At 46.8% G+C, this 25,958-nt stretch overlaps 2 protein-coding genes across 2 annotated transcripts in view; one reads left to right on the top strand and one right to left on the bottom strand.

Moving 5' to 3' along the window:
- Window positions 1-20,974, bottom strand: part of P4HA3 (prolyl 4-hydroxylase subunit alpha 3) — a 33,809-nt gene extending 12,835 nt beyond the window's left edge. The window contains exons 1-8 of the mRNA XM_053385095.1: window positions 20,336-20,974; window positions 15,474-15,616; window positions 14,272-14,495; window positions 12,389-12,538; window positions 11,453-11,504; window positions 9,478-9,641; window positions 8,517-8,693; window positions 1,636-1,700 (exon numbers count right to left, since the gene is read on the bottom strand). Coding sequence (XP_053241070.1) covers window positions 1,636-1,700; window positions 8,517-8,693; window positions 9,478-9,641; window positions 11,453-11,504; window positions 12,389-12,538; window positions 14,272-14,495; window positions 15,474-15,616; window positions 20,336-20,517 — 1,157 coding nt within the window. The 5' untranslated portion in view covers window positions 20,518-20,974. The remainder of the gene's footprint in view (window positions 1-1,635; window positions 1,701-8,516; window positions 8,694-9,477; window positions 9,642-11,452; window positions 11,505-12,388; window positions 12,539-14,271; window positions 14,496-15,473; window positions 15,617-20,335) is intronic.
- The window catches only part of PPME1 (protein phosphatase methylesterase 1), a 252,123-nt gene that overhangs the window by 59,339 nt on the left and 166,826 nt on the right, over window positions 1-25,958 (top strand). The gene's annotated exons all lie outside the window — the stretch shown is intronic.

Raw genomic sequence — 25,958 nt, 5'->3', positions numbered from 1 at the left:
GAGCTCACCCTGTCGCAGGGATTCGAACCGCCGACCTTCTGATCGGCAAGACCTTCTGATCACCTGCATCCCTATTTAAAGTGGTACATTGCTGCTTTTAAATGCATATTACAGATGAGTCCAGAGTATTAATCGATTTAAAAAAGCTTCACTGGCGTACGATTCTGTTCATTTTACTGCTGCCGTTTCAAGCCAAGTTCCTTCTGTTTTTCCCAACAGGGCCAGAGGTGAGGGAAGAGTTAATCGCTCGTTCATCCAACCATAATTCAAAGCCCCCCACCCTGCGGAGAATGGAATTCCAGCAGTCAGTGGGGGTCTCTCAAACCCAGATTGCAAAACCCGGCGCTGAGATCATCTCGGAAAATATTTGCCAAGGCTGCTCTGCAACCGCAGCCTATGTCTCCATCATCCTTTGTGTGGAAATTCCATATCTAGCTCTGCATTGCAAGACGACTCAATGAAGTCATTTTTTCCCAGCCTAGGAAGCCTGGAATGATAAACGCAGCTGTTGGCTATAAATCCTGCCCTTTGGCAGTTTGCAGAAGAATAGAAACCTGGATTATAGTGTACTAGGGAGATGGGAGGCCTGATCCTGAACTATTCACCTCTAGATTGCTTGCTGAGATTCCTTTGCTCAGTGGCAGAACACCTGGTTGGCATGCAGAAGGTGGCAGCTTAACCAAACAGAACGTCTGGTCCGCTCCCCAGCCTCTCCAGTTAGAAAAAAGGATTTTGGGAGAAGCTTATGTACATTTAGCAGCAGCTCCCAAACTTTTTTGGATCACTGTCCCAATGGTTCCATAAACTCATCCCCAGAGTCACGCCCAGCCTATGAAAGATTCCATCAACGGTGTCTCCCCAAAATGTTACACATCACTTGGGAAGACAGGCGAACTAATGCCAGAGGCTCAAAAAAAAGAGGCTCAAAGATTATCTCAAGGCAAATCTTAAAAAAATGTAGTATAAACACCAAGAATTGGGAAACACTGGCCTGCGAGCACTCCAGTTGGAGAACAGCCTTTACCAAAGGTGTCATGGGCTTGGAAGACACTCGAACTCAGGACGCAAGGGAGAAACGTGCTAAGAGGAAGGCACGCGTGGCAAATCCACACCGTGATCAACTCCCGCCCAGGAACTAATCTCCCCACTGTGGAAGGATGTGTGGATCCAGAATTGGCCTCCACAGTCACTTACACTGTTGGATTTATAGCCAACCGTCTTTATGGAAGACAATCTTACTCGGCTACGAGGGATCGCCAAAGAAGAAGAAGAAGACCCTATGAAAAAGTGTTATTCAGAAAAGCAGTTTGCACGACCCACTGAGGAAGATCACAACGCAATAAAATCCAGCAAATAATGTTGCATGAAAAGTATTGTTTATGCATTCTTGCTAACAAAAACATAAGGTTGAAGGAAATTTAGGGCATAAAATGTTTTGATTGATTGATTGATTGATTGATCTAGCCTGCAAACGTGACAAGAAGGCTAGCAACCTCAACCCTGCGGTGTGTGGGTTCCCTGGAGGCACCCCTAAATTTCACGCAGTCCCAGCTCCTTGCACATCCGTTGGTGCATCAAGTGATGCAGCTCCTTCGCTCCCTGTGATCTCTGTGTGTAGCTAGCAAGAGACTTTACCTTTTGCTTATTCGGTAGTCTGCTTTCTGCTGCTTTTCTCCCGAGGCAACCACTGACCTCTGCAGCTGGAGAGGAAAACAGAGAGAGAAAAATGCAAGATGTTGCAGTGTCAAATCTGGAGAGGAAAGGAGACAGGATGGGCTTCGCTTCTGATATTTGGCTGAGTTATAATAATCAAAAAACAATGGGAGGATGACATAGGCTCTGAGATTAACCCCACTCAATGGACCAGAATGTGGTCTAAACCCCCCCTTTAAATCCATATCAACGAAAGATGAACAAGTTAAATCGGTAATGATAGATGGGGCAAGAGATTTAGGACATAACATAATGTTTGAGGACTGGGAAAGATTGTGGAAGAAAGGGGTGAAGTTCACCGCATGTACTTTGTTAAAGGAAAATATTATGAAAATGATGAATAGATGGTATTTGACACCTGTAAAATTAGCAAAGATGTATCATAATTGTGATAATACATGTTGGAAATGTAAAGAAAAGGAAGGAACATTCTTTCATATGTGGTGGACCTGCTCCAAGGTGAAAGACTTCTGGGGAAAGATTTATAATGAATTGAAAAAAATGTTGAAATATACATTTATAAAGAAACCAGAGGCCTTTCTTCTTGGAATAACAGGTTCGGAATTGCCCAAGAAAGATGTTAATCTATTTTTGTATGCCACAACTGCGGCTCGTATTTTGTTAGCTAAAAAGTGGAAAACTCAAGAATTACCAACAGTAGAGGAATGGCAGATGAAGATGATAGACTGTATGGAGCTAGCCGATCTAACCGGAAGAGTCCACGACCAGAAGGAGGAGGAACATCACAAAGAATGGAAGAAATTTAATGATTATTTAGTTAAATTTGTTAAGCTAAAATAACTGGAAATAGCGTCCAGATACTTAAAGGGCTTAGGATTGTATTTATGTTAACTGATAAAATAATATGTTTAATACAAGAAGGAGAAGATTTAAAGATGTTAATGTTTAATTTAAAGGGTATTAAAATTGGGATTTGGAAAACCGTTATAAGGACATGCAATGAAATTCAACTAAGGGGAAACAAGGAAGTCGTTTTACAAAGTAAATAACTGTTATTTTCAATAAGGTTATGATTTATGTTTGTTATGTTTTGTTTGTTTTATGTTTTTGTTTGTCATTGATATTGTAAAAACTAATAAAATTTTTGCAAAAAAAAAATTAAATCCATATCAACAAAAAGAAAAGAACTCACTCTGAAAATTACCTACAGGTGGTACCTAACACCAAGAAAACTAGCGCTAGTAAGCTACTGCAGAGAGATGACCCAGAGTCACCCATGGAAACGAGTTTGGGGATTTTCTTAACGAACTAGTTTGGGTCGGGGGATGGTCTACGCCTACAGATCTGTACACAGAATCTGGCGACCATCCGGGTTGTCTTATGATCCTTGCCTAACAGGAAAAGGTCAAATTTTGTTTTAAATGTTTGTTTTCCTTCTGGGATTGTATTCCCAAGTGTGTTTTATAAGCTGGTCTCGCAACCCGAGCATCCCTTCAAGTGTCCCTTATTTGAAGGGACAGTCCCTTATTCCAGGGCCATATCCCGCTGCTGTCCCTTATTGATGGATGTCCCTTAAATGATGTCCCTTAAATTTCAAAGGAAGCAGCCGGCCAGGGAGGAGGGAGGCTCCAACTGTGTTGCTTGGCTGTGTTGCTCACCCAATAAGAAGTATAAGAACGACTGGGGGGTGGAGCTTGCATGCCTTGTGTGTGGCTAGTTAATGCAAGCTGAGGGGTTTTTTGAATGCTGGATGCCATTTTGTTGCACGTGCTGCTGCAAACTTTGCAGTGCAAAGCCAGGCCGGGGAGCCATCTTAAGTTGAGGCTGCATAGGCCTTGTGGTGCATGTGATTCCGATTCTATTCAGTTGAACCTCTGGTTAAAAAGATGGTTGGACAGTGTTCTCGAAGCTACCAGCATGAGTTTGACCAGACTGCAGGAGGACAGGAAGACTGGAGTGCCTGGAACAGGTGAGGCTGCAGGTCCCTTATTTTGGCTGCTGGGCCCTTATTTTCAAATCTGTAAGTTGACAGCTATGCCGAGCATCCACTGTAGTTGAGGAAAACAGCTCTCGGCAGTTGTTAGGAGCAACCCGCCCGGCGGAAAGGCGTCTAGCCTGGAGAACTGCAGCCATGATGACACACTCAGCCGAGATGCCAGGATGTCTGGAACCTGCCCAGAGGAATTGTGATGGATTGGCAGCCAGAGCCAAGTGCCGTCTGGCCTTGGGAAGGAGGAGAACCGCAAAAGCGATGTCCCATCCATGCCGTGGATTAGGTTAATAATCTCCATGTGGGCCTGTTTGTGCGGTTGCCGAGGCAACCGGCCGGGATGTTGGATGGAGAAGAAATCATTTCGGCCAAGTGTGGAGGAGCTGGACCGCAGGATCTCCTCCTCCTCCTCCTCGATCCGGTCTCGAGGTGGCAATTTCTAAGCTTAATTCTCTCCGCTGCTGAAGGAATCTGAATAAACAAAAAGGAAGTTTTCTGCCCTCTTGTTCAAAGTAGGGCTGGGCACACCATGTTAGCAGAACTTGAGTGATACTTGTAAACACATCAAATTCCGTTTGTGGAGTAGACGGGAACAATATTAAAGAATATAAAACCGCGGGGAAAACAACGACCGTATAAACAGTACAATGAGAATGATTGGAAGACTTGTTTTGTCAGAAGTCTTTTTTATTTAAGTGTTTATTTAAGTATTAATTAGGAAGATTAAGTTTTTTTATGCACGTAAATCTGCTTTTTCTTCTTTCTTTTTTCTGTATTTTCTGCTTTTCTTAATTGTTTTTTCTTTAATTTTCTTTCTGTAGTGTGAGATTGTAAATTCTTTGCATACTCTTTGTATATGTGTGTAATTTAAATTAATAAAGATTATTAAAAAAACAAAACAAAGTAGGGTTGGGGGTGCAAATTGGGGTGGTTCCCCCCCTTTTTAGGGGGGTTTGCTAGTATAACAGAATTTGGAGGGAACAAAATTCTCCAGCAGACTAACATGGTTAGAATGTGCGATTGGTATTTGTAATCATAATGGTAATGCGTTCTTTCGATTTAGCTGCGATTCCTGCATTGCAGGGGGTTGGTCTGGATGACCTTTGGGGATCTCTTCCAACTCTATGATTGTACGATTCTATGATTTATTAGTTGTCCTTGAGGGACTTACTAACCAGCCATCAGTATTCCAAACCCATAAGAAAGCCTCAAAAATCTCATCGACCACAGCAGCAGTAAAAAAAAACAAGTTTCTGGCCCAGGATAACCGCCCTTTGGCTCCTATGGGAGGAAGAGGGGCAGAAAAGACACCCAAGGTACAAAATAAATGGCGATCCATCAGGTGCTCTGGTAACCTCAAGGTTGGTTACTGCAAGGCAAACTAAGGCCCAGGGGTCAGATCCGACCCAATTGCCTTCTAAATCCTGCCAGCGGACGGTCTGGGAATCAGCATGTTTTTAAATTAATAATAATAATAATAATAATAATAATAATAATAATAATAATAATAATAATTATTATTTGTACCCCGCCCATCTGGCTGGGTTTCCCCAGCCACTCTGGGCGGCTTCCATAGAAACCAAAAAACACTAAAATATCATACATTAAAAACGTCCCTGAACAGGGCTACCTTAAGATTAGAATGTGTCCTTTTATTTAAAATGCACCTCTGTGTTATTTGTGGGGCCTGCCTGGTCTTTTTACACTGTTGTTTCCGCTGAAATGAGGCTGTATTTTAATGTTTTAATGTTGTATTTTATACATGTTTTAATGTTTAATGTTTTAATTTTATAATGAATGATTTTAGAGTGTTGTTTGTGTTGTACTTTTGTACTGTTTTATTGTTGTTAGCCGCCCTGAGCCCGGCTTCGGCTGGGGAGGGCGGGATATAAATAAAATTTATTATTATTATTATTATTATTATTATTATTATTATTATTATTATCATCATCTTGTTTTTAAGTTGTATTTCAATCAATTGTTTTTATGTTGGGTGTTAGCTGCCCTGAGCCCGGTCTTGGCTGGGGAGGGCGGGGTATAGATAAAATTTATTATTATTATTATTATTATTATTATTATTATTATTATTATTATTATTTACATGAGTAGAATGTGTGCTTTTATTTAAAATGCATCTCTGGGTTATTTGTGGGGCATAGGAATTCATTCACCCCCCCAAAAAAATATAGTCTGGCCCCCCACAAGTTCTGAGGGACAGTGGACTGGCCCCCTGCTGAAAAGGTTTGCTGACCCCTGCTGCAAGACGTTCTATGTAGGGCTGCCTCTGAAGACGGTTCGGAAACTTCAGTTGGTGCAGAATTCAGCGGTCAGGTTGCTCACCGGAGCAAGACTGTTTGAGTACATTACACTGATCCTGGTCCAACTGCACTGGCTACCAATTAGTTTCCAGGCCCAATTCAAAGTGCTGGTTTTGACCTATAAGGCTCAGGACCGCAATACCTCAAGGACCACCTCTTTCCATATGAACCTACCCAGACCCTGAGATCATCTTCCAAGGCCCTTCTTCGTGTGCCTCCTCCTTGAGAGGTCCAGAGGGTGGCAACACAAGAACGAGGCCTTCTCTGCAGTGGCTCCCCATCTCTGGAATGCTCTCCGCAGCGAAGTTCGCCTGGTCCTTTCATTATACACCTTTAGGTGCCAGGCAAAAATGTTCCTTTTTAATGAGGCCTTTGGTTGATCTTTGGGACATGGGTGGTGCTGTGGTCTCAACCACAGAGCCCAGGACTTGCCGATCAGAAGGTCGGTGGTTCGAATCCCCGCGACGGGGTGAGCTCCCGTTGCTCTGTCCCTGCTCCTGCCAACCTAGCAGTTCGAAAGCACGTCATGTGCAAGTAGATAAATAGGCAGGAAGGTAAATGGTGTTTCTGTGCGCTGCTCTGGTTTGCCAGAAGCGGCTTAGTCCTGCTGGCCACATGACCTGGAAGCTGTACGCCGGCTCCCTCGGCCAGTAAAGCGAGATGAGCACCACCGCAACCCCAGAGTCGGCCACGACTGGACCTAACGGTCAGGGGTCCCTTTACCTTTACCTTGGTTGTTCTTATTTGTGGGAATGTTCAGGGGTGCAGGAGAGGATATATTGTGAGATTATATCCTAATCCAACTTGTGCTAACAAGTTCCCAAAATATCAGCAGAGTTTATGACATTCCCCTTTTAGTTCGCAACGGTAACATCTGCACAGGTTCGCTAGAACCACTATAATAATTACTCTGGTAATTTCCCCTTTTGTTCCCTCTTAAAATACAAGACACGACACAGTCTTTATAAAAGTATAAAAGAGTTTACTCACGTTCTGTTCACAATATGATCCCAGAAGGCAGACATACTGAATGTTACATACATTCAGAATCTATCTTATAGCAAGATAGCCCCTTAGTCCTCTCTTGGCTGAGAGCCAAGAGGGCATGTTGCTCCTTCAGAAGATGAAGATGAGAGAGAGAGATATGGCTGCCTGCCCTGTGCTTTTTTATCATTTACCTGCACAGGTGAGGCCACACCCACCTCTGGTCACATGCGGAGGAAGTCTGTCCCCAGGAAGTTTACCTGCTTGCTGGACAGACATCCCTCCCCATGTTCTAACATGTACACTCTAGGAATGTTGTCATTGACTGCTCCTGTGTTTACATCCCACATTATTGACATCCTATGGCTTTTTAAAATGTAGTTCTTTTGGGGGGTTGTTATTGGGTTGTTCTTTTTATTTTGATTATATATATTGTGGTTTTTATATTGATCCTGTTCTGTGAACTGCCCTGGGACCCCTGGGTATAGGGCAGCATATAAATTCAATCAATCAATATTATTATTAATGTTGGTATTAATAATGTGTAATGTACTCAAGAACTTCCTGACAGTAAGAGCTGTTTGACAGTGGAATTTGCTGCCAAGGAGTGTGGTGGAGTCTCCTTCTTTGGAGGTCTTTAAGCAGAGGCTTGACAACCATATGTCAGGAGTGCTCTGATGGTGTTTCCTGCTTGGCAGGGGGTTGGACTCGATGGCCCTTGTGGTCTCTTCCAACTCTATGATTCTATGATTCTATGATTCTATGGTATTCACAGAATTGTAGGATCTTAGAGTTGGAAGGGTCCCTGTGGGTCATCTAGTCCAACCCCCAGCAATGCAGGAATCTCAGCTACAGCATCCATGACAGATGGCCACCCAACCTCTGCTTAGAAATCTCCAAGGAAGGAGAGTCCACCACCTCCCAAGGGAGACCGTTCTACCATTGAATGGCTCTTCCTGCCAGAAAGTTCTTCCTGATGCCCTTCTTGTAGCCTGAAGCCAACGAGGCAAGAGATTATGATGAAAAGAAAGGAAGTTAGTAATGTGAACTAGTTCATTTTATTAGAAAGTGAATATTGGAAAATTGCTAAAATGAGATTCAATGAAAACCAGTTAGGAAGGATTCGAGGAAGTCATTTAATAATGGAAATTAATTTGGATTTTTAATTGGAATAAATGTTATATGTTTGTTTGTTTATCTTCTTATATGTTTTGTTTATTGTGTTGTATTTGTTATAAATTTGCAAAATTAATTAAAAAAAATTGGGGGGGGGGGAACAAAAACGACGCAAGAGCCCAGGAGTGACCCATCCCGTTTTGCCACATAACACGGCTTCCAGGCTCTGGCAAGATATTGCTATAGCCCCGCAAGATCTCTCAGGGCTTTTGCGAGGTCCCGCCAGAACCTGGAAACCACTGCCGCAGCTACTTCCACAGCAGGCCTGCCCCTTCAGTTCCGTCGCCTGAAGCAGCTGCCTCGGTCTGCCTCGTGGATGGGCCGGCCCTGCAAGACCCCATTTCCTGCCGCCCCAATGCCCCCAAACTGCTCACCCGTGGAGCAGCAAGCTCCTTGATCTTCTCTGCTTCGGCATCGCTGACGAAGTCGTGGTAGAGGGCGATGTGGGGCTGCCGGTGAACAATCTCCCTCTTCAGAGGCTGGAGCATCAGGAAGGGGGTCCCATTGGTCTCGTAGGAGCAGTAGAGGTGTTGTTGCTGATACTGGGATGGCTGGAGGAGGACCAGAGAGAGAGGGTGATGCAAGGGAACCTACCTGCAAACCATCAATAGGCCAATGTCTATTGCACCAAGTTATAGGCAAAAGGCCCTAGCCTAGCAGTTGGAACCAGTGAAGGTAGTGAATGTCCTGTGTGAATGTCTGGAGGCGGTCGGAAGATGGATGGTGGCCAACAGATTGAGGTTGAATCCTGACAAGATAGAAGTACTATTTTGGGGGGACAGGGCTGGCAGGTGTGGAGTACTCCGTGGTCCTGAATGGGGTAACTGTGGCCCTGAAGGACCAGGTGCGCAGCCTGGGAGTCATTTTATATTGCAAAATTGTCCCTCAGATATCACAAGCAGATATATATACAAGTGTTATCTATATACTGTATTTTTTGCTCTGTAAGACTCACGTTTTCCCTCCTAAAAAGTAAGGGGAAATGTGTGTGTGTTTTATGGAGCGAATGCAGGCTGCGCAGCTATCCCAGAAGCCAGAACAGCAAGAGGGATCGCCGCTTTCACTGCTTCTGAGATTCAGAATATTTTTTTTCCTGTTTTCCTCCTCCAAAAACTAGGTGCGTCTTGTGGTCTGGTGCATCTTATAGAGCGAAAAATACGGCATTTAAAAGCTCATCAGATTCCCCATTTATCCCAAGGACATGGAAGGCACATCAATGCTCATTCCACAACCAACATCCGCCTGCTAACATCATCCTAACACTGCTGGGGTTTGTCACTATTTCGTAAAAACAAAACACCAAGGTTGGATTCCGTGCCTTTTCTGTGGCCCCACCTGAGACCCCAGAGTCTGACACAGCTTCTCATAAATATCTCTGGTCTCCAGCTGGGTCACGTTTGGCCTCTGCAGGGACCCCCCTTCTTCGCCACTCTCGGGGTTCACCAGCAGCAGCTTCTCGTACTTGAGAACATTCCTCGCCATCCTCTTGTTGCTTGGATCTGGTCGAGATAAGAGGTGGTCTGAATCCAAAAGTGGATATACATTTTTAAAAGCCCCCCCCTGCCCCTTTAATAGCCATCTAGCATGCAGAAATGAAGCGGTCGCCCATGTCCAGGAAAGTTCACTCCATGTGCCAGGTTGCCACTGAAGGCAAAGGAGCAGAGCCAGTAAGAAAAAGTTGGCAACCCGGTTTTAATTATTTGTAGCTTTTCAACTTGGCCCCATGACCGTGCCAACTTGGCCCTGTGGCTGTGGGGGCCCAGGGCCGTGGGGGGGGGGCCATGCAGCGTGAATATCCCTGGCATAGAAATTTGTGGGTCCCTTCATGGGGAATTTGGTGGGTGCTTGGGCACCGAGAGCCCCAGGGAGTTGGCACTTATGCAGAGCAGTACTGAAGCATGATAAGTAATGAGAATGACATTGAAACAAAGGTTTTGCTTTGTTTTTCTTTTTTTGGGTTGTTGTTTTTTGATCGCTTTGTGTAAACCGAAGGGTGGGTTGCCAACTGACTGTCAATATCCTGGCCTGCTCTTGTACTTCCCACCCCCCATTATTTTATTTTATTTTGACAAAGTAATAATCATAAATAAATAAAATAAAAATGTGCACCCCACCACTGAGACCATTCCATTGCAACTATCCAACCTCCCAAAATTTCAACACCTCTCGCGATGGTTTGACCCCCTTCCGTTTTAACAGTACAAAATTCTACAAACATCCTCCATATCTTCTCAAAATCATTTCTCCTGCATATTCCCCGTCTTACCTTAATGGCACATGTTAATTTATCATGAATAGCTATACCCCACACCTCTTTATACCATTCTTCCATTTTATATTCTGCTCGCCCCTTCTGCTTCCTGGCTATAATAATTCGTGCAGCTGTCAATAAATTTGTGAGCGAGTCCTTCGTGCTCTTCTACTTTTAACAGCAGCTGAATTCAGCTGAAAAGCTTCGTGGCAAGAAACTGAACACAATCACCTGCTAACTGAATGGCTGTTAGTTAGAGGCTGTGGTTTGAAAGCTAGCAGCTCTGGTGGTTTATGTACAGGTAATATTATTATTATTATTATTATTATTATTATTATTATTATTATTATTATTATACCCCGCCCTTCCCGGTTCAGAAAACCGGGCTCAGGACAGCTAACAACAAATTTAAAACACTTAATTGATGCTACAAAAAACAGCATAAAATACAGTATAAAATGCGAATAACAATAAAATCAAAAATCAATTTAGGGGGTAGATTTAGGTGGGTCTTGGGCTCGCTGCAGCCAGCTCCCTTTTACCTTCTGATTCTACGGATGCTAAGTTATTTGACAATCTCTGCAACAGAGAGAGAGAGATGATTTCAATGTCCGTTACTGATCCATGAAATCATTACCAGGAGACAGCATTACTTTCCAGTTAGGTAACCCAGAATAAATGTGGGATTGCTGCTCCGTTTTCAAATGGAGGGTTCTTAGTTGTGTAGGGAATTTCAGTAGAAAGCAAGTCATATCTGCTGAAAGTCCATTTTCACGGCTATGAAAAGTGCAGTAGTTTTTAGTTTTTTGTTTAAATGCCCGCCTCGTTTTAATGTTCCTCTGATATTTACTTCCCCATGTTCAACCCGGAATCCCTTACTCCCTGGGAGAAAAAATGCCCTGGCTGGTTTGCACAGAAACTGTCCCGTCCCCCCAGTTATGAAGGCCCATTGGTGATTGTGCAATTTTTGAGGAGCCCGTCTAATCCTTCAAAGCTTGATGTTTGGAGTGACTAAGTAACATTCTTCAGTCTGACAGGATCTGGACAAGAAGCACATACCGTAGTGAAGAAATTCTTGGGAAAGGCTTAAGGCATGAGAGATGTTTCCTGCCTTTAAGAAATGAAGAGGGGAGAGAGGAAAAAGTTAGATTTCTGGGGGGAAATAGACACTCAAGCTGACATGAAAGCAAAGTGTGTGTGTGTCTCTGTGTGTGGAGGCTATTCTTACTCAGCGAATGGGGAGAGTTGCACTCTACACATGCTCAGAGGAACACCTAATTTAGATTTAAGGAGAGAAAGATGAAAGATGGTTCATAGGGAGGCAGGGCATGCTGTCAAGTGTCACCCAGGGTCCCAAGTGAACAATTCAGTCTTCCATTGCCGGGCAAGCTGAATATTCCCTGCAGGGAGTTCCACCATTGTGACAGCGGAGGGGAGGAGCACACTGTGAGTGCCTGGAGGCGGTTGGAGGATGGATGGCGGCTAACAGATTGAGGTTGAATCCTGACAAGACAGAAGTACTCTTTTTGGGGGACAGGGGGTGGGCCTGTCTGCTTGCACTTTGATGTGCTTTCAAACTGCTAGGTTGGCAGGAGCAGGGACCGAGCAACGGGAGCTCACCCCGTCGCGGGGATTCAAACCACCGACCTTCTGATCGGCAAGTCCTAGACTCTGTGGTTTAACCCACAGTGCCACCCGCGTCCCCAGGAAGGACATTAATAAACAATAAATCCTCTCCTGCCTCCCTGAACGTTCCCACACAGAATAAGCGTGGAAGTTGTTCAGGACGAGCGGAGGTTGTGCAGAAGGACTGTAGCTCAGTGTCATCGCTTCTGCGTTCATGAGGCAGGCTCCAAATTCAATCTCCAGTGTGGCATCTCCCTGGCCTGGAGAGCTGCTGCCTGTCCGTGCAGACAGTACTGAGTTAGATGGACAGAGAGTCCGACTCGGTAAAGGCAGCAGCTCCCTGTGTGCTCCTGCAGCATCCCGTCTTACCTTGAAATAAGAAAAAGCCAGGTGGTCCAGGGCATCTTCAAGGCTCCCCTCGTCCTCCGTGTTCCAGCTCCCGTAGGAAACGCGGAAGAGGCTCACGGCTTCCTCCAGCCACAGAATGGAGTGATAATAATCTTCCATGTCGTAGGCAACCTGGAAGAAACCAGGAACGGTAAGAGAAAGCCCTTAGGAACTTGGGACCACTTTAACCTGCGAAATCACTGTCTAGATGAGGAGTTTTGCCTGCATAATTTCTACTGCTGCCGTTCCCGTGAACCAATGCAAGATTTTAAGTAAGTACAGTGGTACCTTGGAAGTCTGTTCCAAAACCAAAGCGTTCCAAAACCAAGGTGCACTTTCCCATAGAAAGTAATGCAAAAGGGATTAATCCGTTCCAGACTTTTAATTTGACATGAATTTTACTATCTAATGAGACCACTGATCCATAAAATGAAAGCAATAATCAATGTGCTGTACTATGAAATAAATAAGACAGTATTGAAGACGATATTTTGTTTTCTTACCTGCACTGATGATAGTCATTGTCTGGATGGAGGGCTTTTATCCATTTCTGCAGGCACACAATCTATCAGTCAGTAGCTGAACTGGGTTCCGCACAGTCACAAAAACAAATTAACCGAAAAAGCCTCAAAAACAAAAGCGCCAAACTTAATCCATTCCGGAGGTCCGTTTGACTTCCAAAATGTTCAAAAACCAAGGCACAGCTTCTGATTGGTGCAGACGCCCCGGAAACATTAGCCAACAGCCACACTGGACGTTCGGCTTCCAAAAAAGTTCGAAAACCGGAACACTTACATCTGGGTTTTGGGCATTTGAGAACCAAGGTACCACTGTAAAATATATTTTTTAACTTAACCCCCAAGTTGCTGCCTGATTCATGTTTAAAGAATATCTGAAAAAAAATTTAATATTTAAATCTTACAATAGCTTTGGAAGTGGATATAGGCTGTAGGGTTAGAAGTAGAAGATAGCGTATTTTAAAATAGTCTTATTTGTAAGTGATAAAATGTGAAGATTTTTATGGTAAAAGTAGGTGTGATAAAAAAATGGTTAAAAATTATGATATATGGAAGTGCTAAAGATGAGGTAAAATGAAAATCAGATAGGGGGGACTTGGGGAAGCTCACCTAACAATGTTTAGAAAAAATAAGGATAAGACAAGAATTTGTTTGTATTGTTTGTATTTCTGTTTGTATTGTTTATTTGTGTTATAAAATGAATTTAAAAAATTGGGGGGGGGGAAGTTGCTGCCTGATTCTTTGTTAAGCAGGGCGAAAAAGGGAGAACCAGTTTGGTAAAGGTAAAGGGGTAAAGGGACCCCTGACCATTAGTTCCAGTCGTGACCAACTCTGGGGTTGCGACGCTCATCTCACTTTATTGACCAAGGGAGCCGGCGCACAGCTTCCGGTTCATGTGGCCAGCAGGACTAAGCCGCTTCTGGCGAACCAGAGCAGCGCACGGAAACACCGTTTACCTTCCCACCAGAGCAGTACCTATTTATCTACTTGCACTGGCATGCTTTCGAACTGCTAGGTTGGCAGGAGCAGGGACCGAGCAACAGGAGCTCACCCCGTCGCGGGGATTTGAACTGCCGACCTTCTGATCGGCAAGTCCTAGGATCTGTGGATTAACTCACAGCACCAACTTTGTAGCTAATTCCTAATTTTGCAGCCTAATTCCTATGCTTTTAATTTGTTGGCAAGGATGGGGTTTTTAACCTACACACTTGGGTGTCTGGAGGGATAAACTGCAATTGATATAGCTTGCACAGCGCAACCCTGCCAACCCTCTGCCTCTTAGCATGCCTGCCAGGTAATCCTACTGATTTCTGCCCCCTTTGGAAACCACTGACCTGCCCCCCTTACCTTGCCAATATGGAAACAGTCGTCGGCAGACAGGGAGAAATCCTGGCTGGGGTTGTAGACGTCCGGAAGCGGAGCATTGCTAACCCTCTGGAATTTCCCTTTGGCCAAGCCCTTCACGCTCAGGGAGTAGACATCTTGCAGGCGCATCACCCCCCGGGCGGCTCCTTCCAGGTCCTCAAAGATGGGCAACTCCTCCTCCAACCGTTGGTAGCCATTCTTCAGTGCTGAGAACAAAAGGTAAAGAAAATGTGAAGGATCCCTGGATGGTTAAGTCCAGTCGCAGACGACTATAGGGTTGCGGCGCTCATCTTGCTTTCAGGCCGAAGGAGCCGGCGTTTGTCCACAGACAGCTTTCCGGGTCATGTGGCCAGAAGGACTAAACCGCTTCTGGCGCAACTGGACACTGTGATGGAAGCCAGAGCGCAGGGAAACACCGTTCACCTTCCCACTGCAGTGGTACCTATTTATCTACTTGCACTGGCGTGCTTTCGAGCTGCTAGGCTGGCAGGAGCTGGGACAGAGCAATGGGAGCTCACCCCATTGTGGGGATTCGAACCGCCAACGTTCTAATCGGCAAGCCCAAGAGGCTGAGTGGTTTAGACCACAGTGCCACCAGCGTTCCTGCTGAGAACAATACCAACTGCACTCAGATAATGAACATGGAATCATTGCACCTGCTAGTTAGCAGATAAACAACTCTTGCCCCCGCTCCTTTTAACCTCCCCACTAAGGGAGACTGGCAGTTAAAACTGATGGAATACGCAGAGATGGCAAAACCTACCGGAAGGATAAGAGATCAAGATGAGAGCCTTTTTCTAACAGAATGGGGAAAATTTATTGAGTATAGGAAGACAAATTGCAAATAACAGTTAGCAGGATTGACATAAACATGAGCAGTAAAACAATAACTTATAAAGAATAAAAATATTAAATTTATAAATCGATTATGCAGTAAGACTGTGATAAAAAATAAGGAACCGAAGAGAGGAGGAGGGGAGGGAAGTCAAAGAAAATGTTGCTGCCCAGAGTTTCAGGAAGGCAACATTCCCACCTAGAAGTTCTACTGTGGCTTGAACCTGGGACCTTCTGCATGCCAAGCAGGTGTCCTACCGCGATGCAACGAACCTTCTCCAAATGCCCATTGCTATCACTGTTATATTCCCTGCAGCTAAACAGTATGCTCCACCTTCAGCCGAACATACCTTGGGCGTTCTCGCTGGCTTCCGCGCTGTACACCACATTCAGCCAGTCCGACTGCAACCTCTTGATGAGCGTGTAGGCCAGTAAAGGGTTAACCACGGTGCTGCCCGCACCTTGGTGCAAGGCCTGGATCTTCCTGTAGAATCTGGTTGGGGAGGAAGGCATGAAGAAGGATATTATTCACAATTAGACAAAGCTCAGGAGGAGAGGGCTATGGAAGGCTCCTGTGGAAGGCTCCAAAGTTGGGGGCAGCGATACTAGTCTAGTTGTGGCAGCTAGACTGGGGACTGGGAGCGGCCGCCGAGACCATATAACACCGGTCTTGAAAGTCCTACATTGGCTTCCAGTATGTTTCCAAGCACAATACAAAGCGTTGGGGCTGACCTTCAAAGCCCTAAACCAGGGCTTTAAAGGACCAGGTGCACAGCCTGGGAGTCATTTTGGACTCACTGCTGTCCATGGAGGTGCAGGTCAATTCTGTATCCAGGGCAGCTGTCTACCAGCTCCATCTGGTACGCAGGATGAGACCCTTCCTGCCCACAGACTGTCTCGCCAGAGTGGTGCATGCTCTGGTTTTCTCCCGCTTGGACTACTGCAATGCGCTCTACGTGGGGCTACCTTTGAAGGTGACCCTGAAACTACAACTAATCCAGAATGCGGCAGCTAGACTGGTGAATGGGAGCGGCCGCCGGGACCACATAACACCGGTCTTGAAAGACCTACATTGGCTCCCAGTACGTTTCCGAGCACAGTTCAAAGTTTTGGTGCTGGCTTTGAAAGCCGTAAACGGCCTCGGCCCAGTAGACCTGAAGTAATGCCTCCACCCCCATTGTTCAGCCCAGACACTGAGGTCCAGCTCTGAGGGCCTTCTGGAGGTTCCCTCCCTGTGACAAGTGAGATTACAGGGAACCAGGCAGAGGGCCTTCTCGGTAGTGGCACCTGCCCTGTAGAACACCCTCCCGACAGATGTGAAGGAAATAGACAACTGTCTGACTTTTAGAAGACATCTGAAGGCTGTTTAGGGAAGTTTTTAATGTTTGATGTTTTATTGTGTTTTTAATATTCTGTTGTGAGCCGTCCAGAGTGGCTGGGGAAACCCAGCCAGATGGGTGGGATATTATTATTATTATTATTATTATTATTATTATTATTATTATTGATCCAGCCGGCTCTTCCTATATTTCCTAAAACTGAAAAGTCGCAAACACTGCAAACTCTCTTCATATGGGCATCGTTTCATCCCCTGGATCATTTTAATTTTCTGAACCTTTTCCAATGGAAATATATATCTAATATGTTTTTACTTAGGAAAACCCAATTCTTTATGGGCTGTTCCCATAAGGGGTTTTTTGGTGGTGGGGGGGGGGGAGAGGTTGTACTCACTTTCCCTTTCAAAAAAAACCCAAACCACAAAAACCCAGCCCTTCTCGTTCACATTCTATCATGCACAGCCAACACCTACAAAAGGTCAGATGAATATTTGCCAAGACACTGTTTCGAATTGCAATGCTCTCTTGCCAATTTTGCCGTCCAGAAGTTTGGTGGAGAAGGATTGATTTCCCTCCACACCCATCCCGGGAAAACTGCAAAGTGAAAACCTCAAACGGGGAGGGGCTGTTTGAAAGTGGACATGTTCGTGGCTGGTTCTGGCGTGGAGCCGGGCAAGGCGGCTGCCCCAAGTGGCAGATTCTGGGCACCTGTTCTGGTGGATCTGGGCTTTTTAAAAATATGCACCGTATTTTTCGCTCTATAAGACACACTTTTTCCCCTTCAAAAATTAAGGGGAAATGTGTGTGCGTCTTATGGAGCGAATGCAGGCTCCTTGGCTTCAGCGATAGCAACGCAAAGCCTCCGAAGTGCAGAGGAAGAGCTCCCCCCGCGCTCCGGAGGCTTCGCATTGCTTTCGCTGAAGCTGCCTGAAGCCCCTGGAACGCAGCGCGAACTCCCGCTGTGCTCTGGGGGCTTCAGGCAGCTATCCGCAAGCCTTCGGAGTGCAGCAGGAGTTCCCGCTGTGCTCTGAAGGCTTGCGGATGGCCACCTGAAGCCTGGAGAGCGAGAGGGGTTGGTGCACACCAATCCCTCTTGCGCTACAGGCTTCGCTTCGCTGGAGAGGCGCTGCACAGTTTTCCCTCTCTGCGCAGCGCCCCTTCAGCGAAGCAGGAGGAGAAATGGAAGGGGCTCCATTTCTCCTGACGCTTCGCTGAAGGGGCACTGAGCAGAGAGGGGAAATCCCCCCCCCCCCGTTCTCCCCCTCCTATGGTCCGGTGCGTCCTATAGAGCAAAAAATACAGTATGTATAATTGCAAGGCACAGAAGATGGAAGTAGGAAACAACTAGCAAGGAACAGTTGGGAGAGTGCCTTCTAGGAAGCCTCCAGACTGTTGTTGTTTTGGGTGGGAATCCATCGCATACTGGCAAATTAAGGTCCTGCAAGTAAATGTGATTTGGAGCTCTTGTGCAACAAACCAGCTCTCTCCAAATACCAGACTTTGTGATCGGGAAAGTGGTGAGAAAATGTGCTGGGAATCTTGGGATAACTTTTGCTTTGAGTCAATGTCGGGCTCCCTCATGCTGTCGATGAATGTGGGTAGTTTTTGCACCTCCATTCATTCTCCTTTGTCTCTATCAGTTGCTCCTCCAAATCTCTGTCTCCCCCTCTCCAGATCTTCAGACGTGCCTGCAGGCGCCAACAGGAGTCTGCCAACATCTGGAGAAGTAGAGGTTCCCCATTCCCGCTTTAACTAGAGCTGGCAGGGACTGATCCTGGCATAGCTGTCAACGTTTCCCTTTTTTAAAGGGAAATTCCCTTATTCCGAATAGGATTCCTCGCAAGAAAAGGGAAAAGTTGACAGCTATGAACCTGAGATGTTCTGAGAGCACAGCAGGCACCCAGTGTAGCACTAACACAAAACTAATGAAACTGGCAAATTCGATTTCAACAGGGAAAAATTTCAGGTTCTGCACCAAAGTCCAGATGCACCAAGTTAAAGCTATGGTTTTCCCAGTAGTGATGTATGGAAGTGAGAGCTGGACCATCAAGAAGGCTGATCGCCAAAGAATTGATGCTTTTGAATTCTGGTGCTGGAGAAGACTCTTGAGAGTCCCATGGACTGCAAGAAGATCAAACTGTTCCATTCTGAAGGAAATCAGCCCTGAGTGCTCACTGGAAGGACAGATCGTGAAGCTGAGTCTCCAGTACCTTGGCCACCTCATGAGAGTCTAGTGTTCAGATTGAGGGAAGTCATAGTCCTGCTCTACTCTGCTTTGGTCAGACCACACCTGGAGTCCTGTGTCCAGTTCTGGGTGCCGCATTTCCAAGCACAATTCAAAGTGTTGGTGCTGACCTTGAAAGCCCTAAACAGCCTCGGCCCAGTAGACCTGAAGGAGCATCTCCACCCCCATCGTTCTGCCCGGACACTGAGGTCCAGCTCTGGGGGCCTTCTGGCGGTTCCCTGACTGTGAGAAGTGAGGTTACAGAGAACCAGGCAGAGGGCCTTCTCAGTGGTGGCACCTGCCCTGTGGAACACCTTCCCATCAGATGTCAAGGAAATAAACAACTATGTTACTTTTAGAAGGCATCTCAAGGCAGCCCTGTTTGGTGAAGTTTTTACTGTTTGATGTTTTACATTGTTTTTAATATTCTGTTAGGAGCCACCCAGAGTGTCTGGAGAAACCTAGCCAGATGTGTGGGATATGATAAATAAATAAAATTATTATTATTATTATATTGACTGACTGGGTATGCAGATATCTGGAAATCGGGCCTTATGAGAAGTGGTTGAAGGAGCTGAGTATGTTCAGCCTGGAAAAGCGGAGACTGAGAGGGGATATGACAGCTGGTATACCTGAAGGTGCGTCTCCACCCCCATCATTCTGCCCGGACACTGAGGTCCAGCGCTGAGGGCCTTCTGGTGGTTCCCTCATTGCGAGAAACAAAGCTACAGGGAACCAGGCAGAGGGCCTTCTTGGTAGTGGCGCCCGCCCTGTGGAATGCCCTCCCATCAGATGTCAAAGAGATAAACAAGTACCTGACATTTAGGAAACACCTGAAGGCAGCCCAGTTCAGGGAAGTTTTTAATGTGTGACATTTTAATGTATTTTTAATCTTTGTTGGAAGCCACCCAGAGTGGCTGGGGAAACCCAGCCAGACGGGTGGGGTACAAATAATAAATTATATTATTATTATTAAGGTAAAGGTAAAGGGACCCCTGACCATTAAGTCCAGTCGTGACTGACTCTGGGGTTGCGGTGCTCATCTCGCTTTATTGGCCGAGGGAGCCGGCGTACAGCTTCCGGGTCATGTGCCCAGTAAGACTAAGCCGCTTCTGGCGAACCAGAGCAGCACACGGAAATGCCATTTACCTTCCCGCCTATTGGTACCTATTTATCTACTTGCACATTGATGTGCTTTTGAACTGCTAGGTTGGCAGGAGCAGGGACCAAGCAACGGGAGCTCACCCCGTCGCGGGGATCCGAACCACTGACCTTCTGATCGGCAAGTCCTAGGCTCTGTGGTTTAACCCACAGCGCCACCCGCGTCCCACTGCCACACCCATCCCTTATTATTATTATTATTATTATTATTTTAATTATCTGACGGTCTGTCACCTGGAGGATGGAGCAAGCTTGTTTTCTTCTGCTCCAGAGGGTGGGACCCAAACCAACACATTCAAATGCCGAGAAAGGAGATTTTGGCTAAGCACTAGGGAAGTAAGAACTGTTTGACAGCAGAACGGAAGGTTATCCGGCAGGGATTATTCAGCTGCGATTCCCTGCATTGGAGGGGGTCGGACTACATAGCCCTTCCAACTCCACCATTCCAGCCTCCCGGGCTTGATCCCCGCAAACAGAGCCCGGCCCTTACCTCCTGAGGTCCTCCAGCCTCTTGGCTTCCTCTTCCAGGTAGGTGTGCAAAAAGCGGAGGAGCTCCCTCTCGGTGCTGAGCGCCTGGTGGATGCTAAGCATGGAAGTGTAGGTCTCCGCCTGGACGCACTGCGAGAGACCGGCCAGGAGGACCACTGCCGCCGCCGCCGCGGGCCACAGCATCGCCTTACTCTTCTGCAAAATGCCTCTGTCTCTCGCCTCCGCCTCCCTTCCTCTCCCGCAGGCTGGGATCCAAAATCTCCCCTCTCCTGCGCCCTCCCAGCTCTTCCAATGCCACCCAGTCCCTCTCCCGAAGCCAAGGGAGCGTCGGTGGTGTCATGTGCGCAACCGGAGCATCCCTTTGCGCGGCTGTTGCGCGCCCTCGGTCCTCCTCCTCCTCCTCTGGAATCTCGCCCTGAGCTGCGAAAGCCAAAACGGCATCCCAGCACCGACTTGAATCTCTCTCTTTCTCCCGCAGCAGCAGCAGCAGAAATGAGCTGAATGGAAACCAGATGGGGAAAGAGGCAGTAAAAACCGCTGTGCGTTTCTCCCTTCCCTCTCCAGTCTCTGCAAAGCTCCGGCAAGGATTCGCTGGGGCTGCTCAGAAATCCGTCTATCTCTCCCTGTCTACTCCAGGATTGAAAATGGGGTGGGAGGGGAGACCGGGAAGTCCTCCCTTGGCTCAGAGGCTGAGCATCTGCTATAATAATAAATAATAAATAATAATAATAATACAGTCATACCTCGGGTTCCGTATAGTTTAAGCTATGGTTTTCCCAGTAGTGATGTATGGAAGTGAGAGCTGGACCATCAAGAAGGCTGATCGCCGAAGAATTGGTGCTTTTGAATTCTGGTGCTGGAGGAGACTCTTGAGAGTCCCATGGACTGCAAGAAGATCAAACCGATCCATTCTGAAGGAAATCAGCCCTGAGTGCTCACTGCAAGGACAGATCCTGAAGCTGAGGCTCCAGTAGCTTGGCCACCTCATGAGAAGAGAAGACTCCCTGGAGAAGACCCTGATGTTGGGAAAGATGTTGGGAAAGATGTTGGGAAAGAGTCGGACACAACTAAACGACTAAACAACAACAACACAGGCGCTTCAGGTTGCGTTTTTTCAGGTTACGGACCGCTGAAATCTGGAAGTACTGGAATGGTTACTTCCGGGTTTCGGTGGCCGCGCATGCGCAGAAGTGCTAAATTGTGCTTTGAGCATGTGCAGAAGTGCCGAATCGCAACCCGCACATGCGGGATGTGGATGCTGCGGGTTGCAAACGTGCCTCCCACACGGATCATGTTCGCAACCCAAGCGTCCATTGTAATTTATTATTTATACCCCGCCCGTCTGGCTGGGTTTCCCCAGTCACTCTGGGCGGCTTCAAGCAAAATATGAAAATGCAATAATTCACCAACTATTAAAAGCTTCCCTAAACAGGGCTTTGCATGCAGAAGGTCCCGGGTTCTGTCCTTGACGACTTCAAGGCTCCCACCTGGAAACATGAAGGAGAGGGTTCTGGCTGGCTCCTAGCCATGATGCCTATACGCTCTGCCTCCGCAGCTTCTGAATCCCAGTTCAGAGAATCGCAGAATTGTAGCGTTGGAAGGGGGACCCCTGAAGATCATCTAGTCCAACCCCATGCAGGGCAGGAATCTTTCGCAACGAGGTCATCCCCGCATCTGGAGCCAGGGCAGGCTCAGGCCCCTGACTCGGCCCAGCTGGTGTTTGTTGCAGGGGAACCTGTGCAGACTGAGACTCTTCAGGATCAGGCCCCAGACTCTGTTCAGATGCCGCCTGAGGCAGAGAATCCGGTGTGGACTGAGACTCCTCTGGCTCCAAGTCTGAGCCTGAGTCCCAGGCTGTCACACATGGCTTGGTTTCGAAAAGCAGGGGTTCTGTGGTACTTAGCTAATTGGGAAGCCACTGGTGCAGAGATTATGGAGCAAGATGGATAAGGCAGCCTGGTCCGTGTGTCTGGAGGTCCTGGGCTGCCCAGACGACAAGCCCCCCCTCTCGGCCTCGCTGATGGGGTCCAAGGGAAAGCAGAGCAAGAGGTTTGGCACCAGCTTGGCTGCAGGAGTTGCCGGAAGGAGGTGTACAAGGTGCGTGCTTCTGAATTGTAATTGATGGAAAACACAGGCAGTGGCGGATTTACGTAAAGCAACTACTCTATTCTGAACTTAAAAATGGAAAGTGTAATGCTGGTAGTCAAGAAAAGAGGTTTAAAGACTCTCTCAAGGCAAATCTAAAAAATGTAGTATAAACACCGACAATTGGGAAACACTGGCCTGCGAGCGCTCCAATTGGAGAACAGCCTTGACCAAAGGTGTCATGGGCTTTGAAGACACTCGAACTCAGGACGCAAGGGAGAAACGTGCTAAGAGGAAGGCACGCTTGGCAAATCCACACTGTGATCAACTCCCGCCTGGAAACCAATGTCCCCACTGTGGAAGGACGTGTGGGTCCAGAACTGGCCTCCACAGTCACTTACGGACTCATTGTTAAAACTGTGTTTATGGAAAACAATCTTAATTGGCTACGAGGGATCTCCAACGAAGAAGAAGAAGAAGAAGAAGAAGAAGAAGAAGAAGAAGAAGAAGAAGAAGAAGAAGAAGAAGAAGAAGCAGCAGCAGCAGCAGCAGCAGCAGCGGCGGCTAAACAAGCTATAGCTTAGGGCCCCACTCTCTTGCCCCCCCCCAATATACTTCTTAATTGTATTTCACTATTCATATACTTCTTAATTGTATTTCAGTTCAACAATTACTTTGGTAAAATACATATTTTGTCATGTGCAAATGGCTTTAGATACCTATGAGGTCCATAAATTACTGTATGGCATATATTCAACACAAAAAAAACAGTGGCAATTCGTTGTGGACAAAGGACAGCTGGACACATAAAGGGTCCTATTACCTTCAGGAGCTTAGGGCCTCATCAAACCTAAATCCACAGTAGGGGAGAGTGTTGTACTCAAATCCTGTTTGCAGGTTTTCCCTGGGGGCATCTGGTTGGCCACTTTGGGAAGAGGATTTTGGACTTAGAATCATGGAATCTTAAGAGTTGGAAGGGACCCCAAGGTCATCTAGTCCAACCCCCTGCAAGGCAGGAATCTCAGCTGACGCATCCATGACAGATGGCCGTCCAACCTCTGTTTAAAAACCTCCAAGGAAGGAGAGAGTCCATCATCTCCCAAGGGAGACTGTTCCACTGTCAAACAGCTCTTACCACCAGAAAGTTCTTCCTAACTTTCAGTTGGAATCTCCTTTCTTGTCACTTGAAGCCATGGGTTCGAGTCCTGCCCTCCGGAGCAGGAGGAGCAGAACTTGATAGGTCATGGGCTTGACCCAGTAATTTCTTCTTATGCTCTCCTTACGTTCCACCTTGCTGGAGATTCTATCCTCCCAGCTGCTTTCATTTGCTCTATGTTTTTGAGAGATAAACACAGGCAGAAGCGATGCCCTGAATTTTTTAGCAAAAAAATCTCTGAGTTTTGCAGTTATTCTTGGGATCCGAACATGAATGCCTATGATGCCCCCTTGTGGGAAGCTATTGCATAACAAGCAGAGCATATTTGGTACTGGGCTGAATGTGCATTTTCGAGGGCATTAAAGTAGGGTTTTCAGAGGTGTGAAAGGTTCCACCGCCCCCTAAATCTCTGCTCATCATCAGCAATTCTAGGCTGCCTTTTAGAGTATAAACAAATATTTCCTAAAATGTTGGACTGCTTCAGTTAATAATAATATTCTTCAGATTCAGTGGACCCTCTGGATACAAATGTAATTCGTTCCGGGGGTCCATACGCACCCTGAAAATTACGTAAGCAGAGCGATAGAGCGCTTCTGCGCATGTGCGAGGTGCACAGAGCACTTCTGCGCATGCCTGTGCGGCGAAACCCAGAAGAATACACTTCTGGGTTTGCTACATTCGCAACCCGAAAGTTATCCAAAGGTAATGTAACCCGATGGGACACGGGTGGCGCTGTGGGTTAAACCACAGAGCCTGGGACTTGCCGATCAGAAGGTCGGCGGTTCGAATCCCCGCGATGGAGTGAGCTCCCGTTGCTCTGTCCCAGCTCCTGCCAACCTAGCAGTTCGAAAGCACGTCAAAGTGCAAGTAGATAAATAGGTACCGCTCTGGCGGGAAGGTAAACGGCGTTTCCGTGCGCTGCTCTGGTTCGCCAGAAGCGGCTTAGTCCTGCTGGCCACATGACCCGGAAGCTGTACGCCGGCTCCCTTGGACAATAAAGCAAGATGAGCGCCGCAACCCCAGAGTCGGTCACGACTGGACCTAATGGTCAGGGGTCCCTTTACCTTTTAATGTTACCCGAGGGTCCACTGTATTTGAAAACAGCTATCATATCCCCTCTCAGTCTCCTCTTTTCCAGGCTAAACATACCCAGCTCCTTCAATTGTTCCTCATACGGCCCGATTTCCAGATTTCTGCACACCTTCCACCCAGTCAATATCCTAATAATAATAATAATAATAATAATAATAATAATAATAATAATATATTACTTATACCCCACCCATCTGGCTAGGTTTCCTCAGCCACTCCTAATATTCTGTTGGAAGCCGCCCCGAGTGGCTGGGGAAACCCAGCCAGATGGGTGGGGTATAAATAATAAATTCATTATTATTATTAAGAGAGGAGTGCCTGGCGTGCTCTGGTCCATGGGGTCACGAAGAGTCGGAAACGACTAAACGACAACAACAACAATTATTATTAACCCTAATGAATCAAATAAGCCTGGCAATGACAAGGCAAGCAGGCTTTGCAGCAAGGACGGTCATGGGATGTGCCCAAGGCCTGAAAGGGGAGACAAAAGCGTGAATAGAGCACAATTCTGCTGATTTGCTAGATTTCTGCTTTGTGATATAATAAGGGCTCACGCATACCCAGACAGCAGTGTTGAAAACCAGGGCTCTCCTTGTGTTGGTCCCTTACCTTTCTCACCCCGACCTGGCCACAGTGATCCCTGCAACGGTCACCTCCAGGCTTGATTATTTTAACTCGCTTTACGTGGGGCTGCCCTTGAAGCTGACCCAGAAACTCCAGCGGGTGCAGAATGCTGCAGCGAGACTCCTTACGGGGTCCTTGCCGTGGGATCACATTCACCCAGTTCTTTACCAACTGCACTGGCTCCCGGTGGAGTACAGGGTCAGGTTTAAGGTGCTGGTTTTGACCTTTAAAGCCCTACACTGCCTAGGACCCTCGTACCTACGGGACCGCCTCTCCTGGTATGCCCCACGGAGGAGCTTAAGGTCCACAAATGACAACATTTTGGAGGTCCCAAGTCACAAAGTGGCTAGATTGATCTCAACTAGGGCCAGGGCTTTTTCAGTACTGGCCCCAACTTGGTGGAACGCTCTGTCCCAAGAGACCAGGGCCCTGCGGGACTTGATATCTTTCCGCAGGGCCTGCAAGACAGAGCTGTTCTGCCTGGCCTTTTGGTTGGACTCAGCCTGACCCTTATGTTTCCCTCCCCTTACGGTTTTGATGAGGCTGCATTTTAAATTGCATTTTAACCTGTATTTTAAATTGCCCCCCCCATTATGTTTTTACTGTAATTTTACTGTTGTTAACTGCCCTGAGCCTGGCTCTAGCCAGGAAGGGCAGGGTATAAAAA

This window comes from Podarcis raffonei, chromosome 4 (assembly GCF_027172205.1).
Source record: "Podarcis raffonei isolate rPodRaf1 chromosome 4, rPodRaf1.pri, whole genome shotgun sequence".
Taxonomy (NCBI): Eukaryota; Metazoa; Chordata; class Lepidosauria; order Squamata; family Lacertidae; genus Podarcis; species Podarcis raffonei.
The sequence above is the reverse complement of the archived record's forward strand: the minus strand, read 5'-3'. Positions and strand labels throughout refer to the sequence as shown.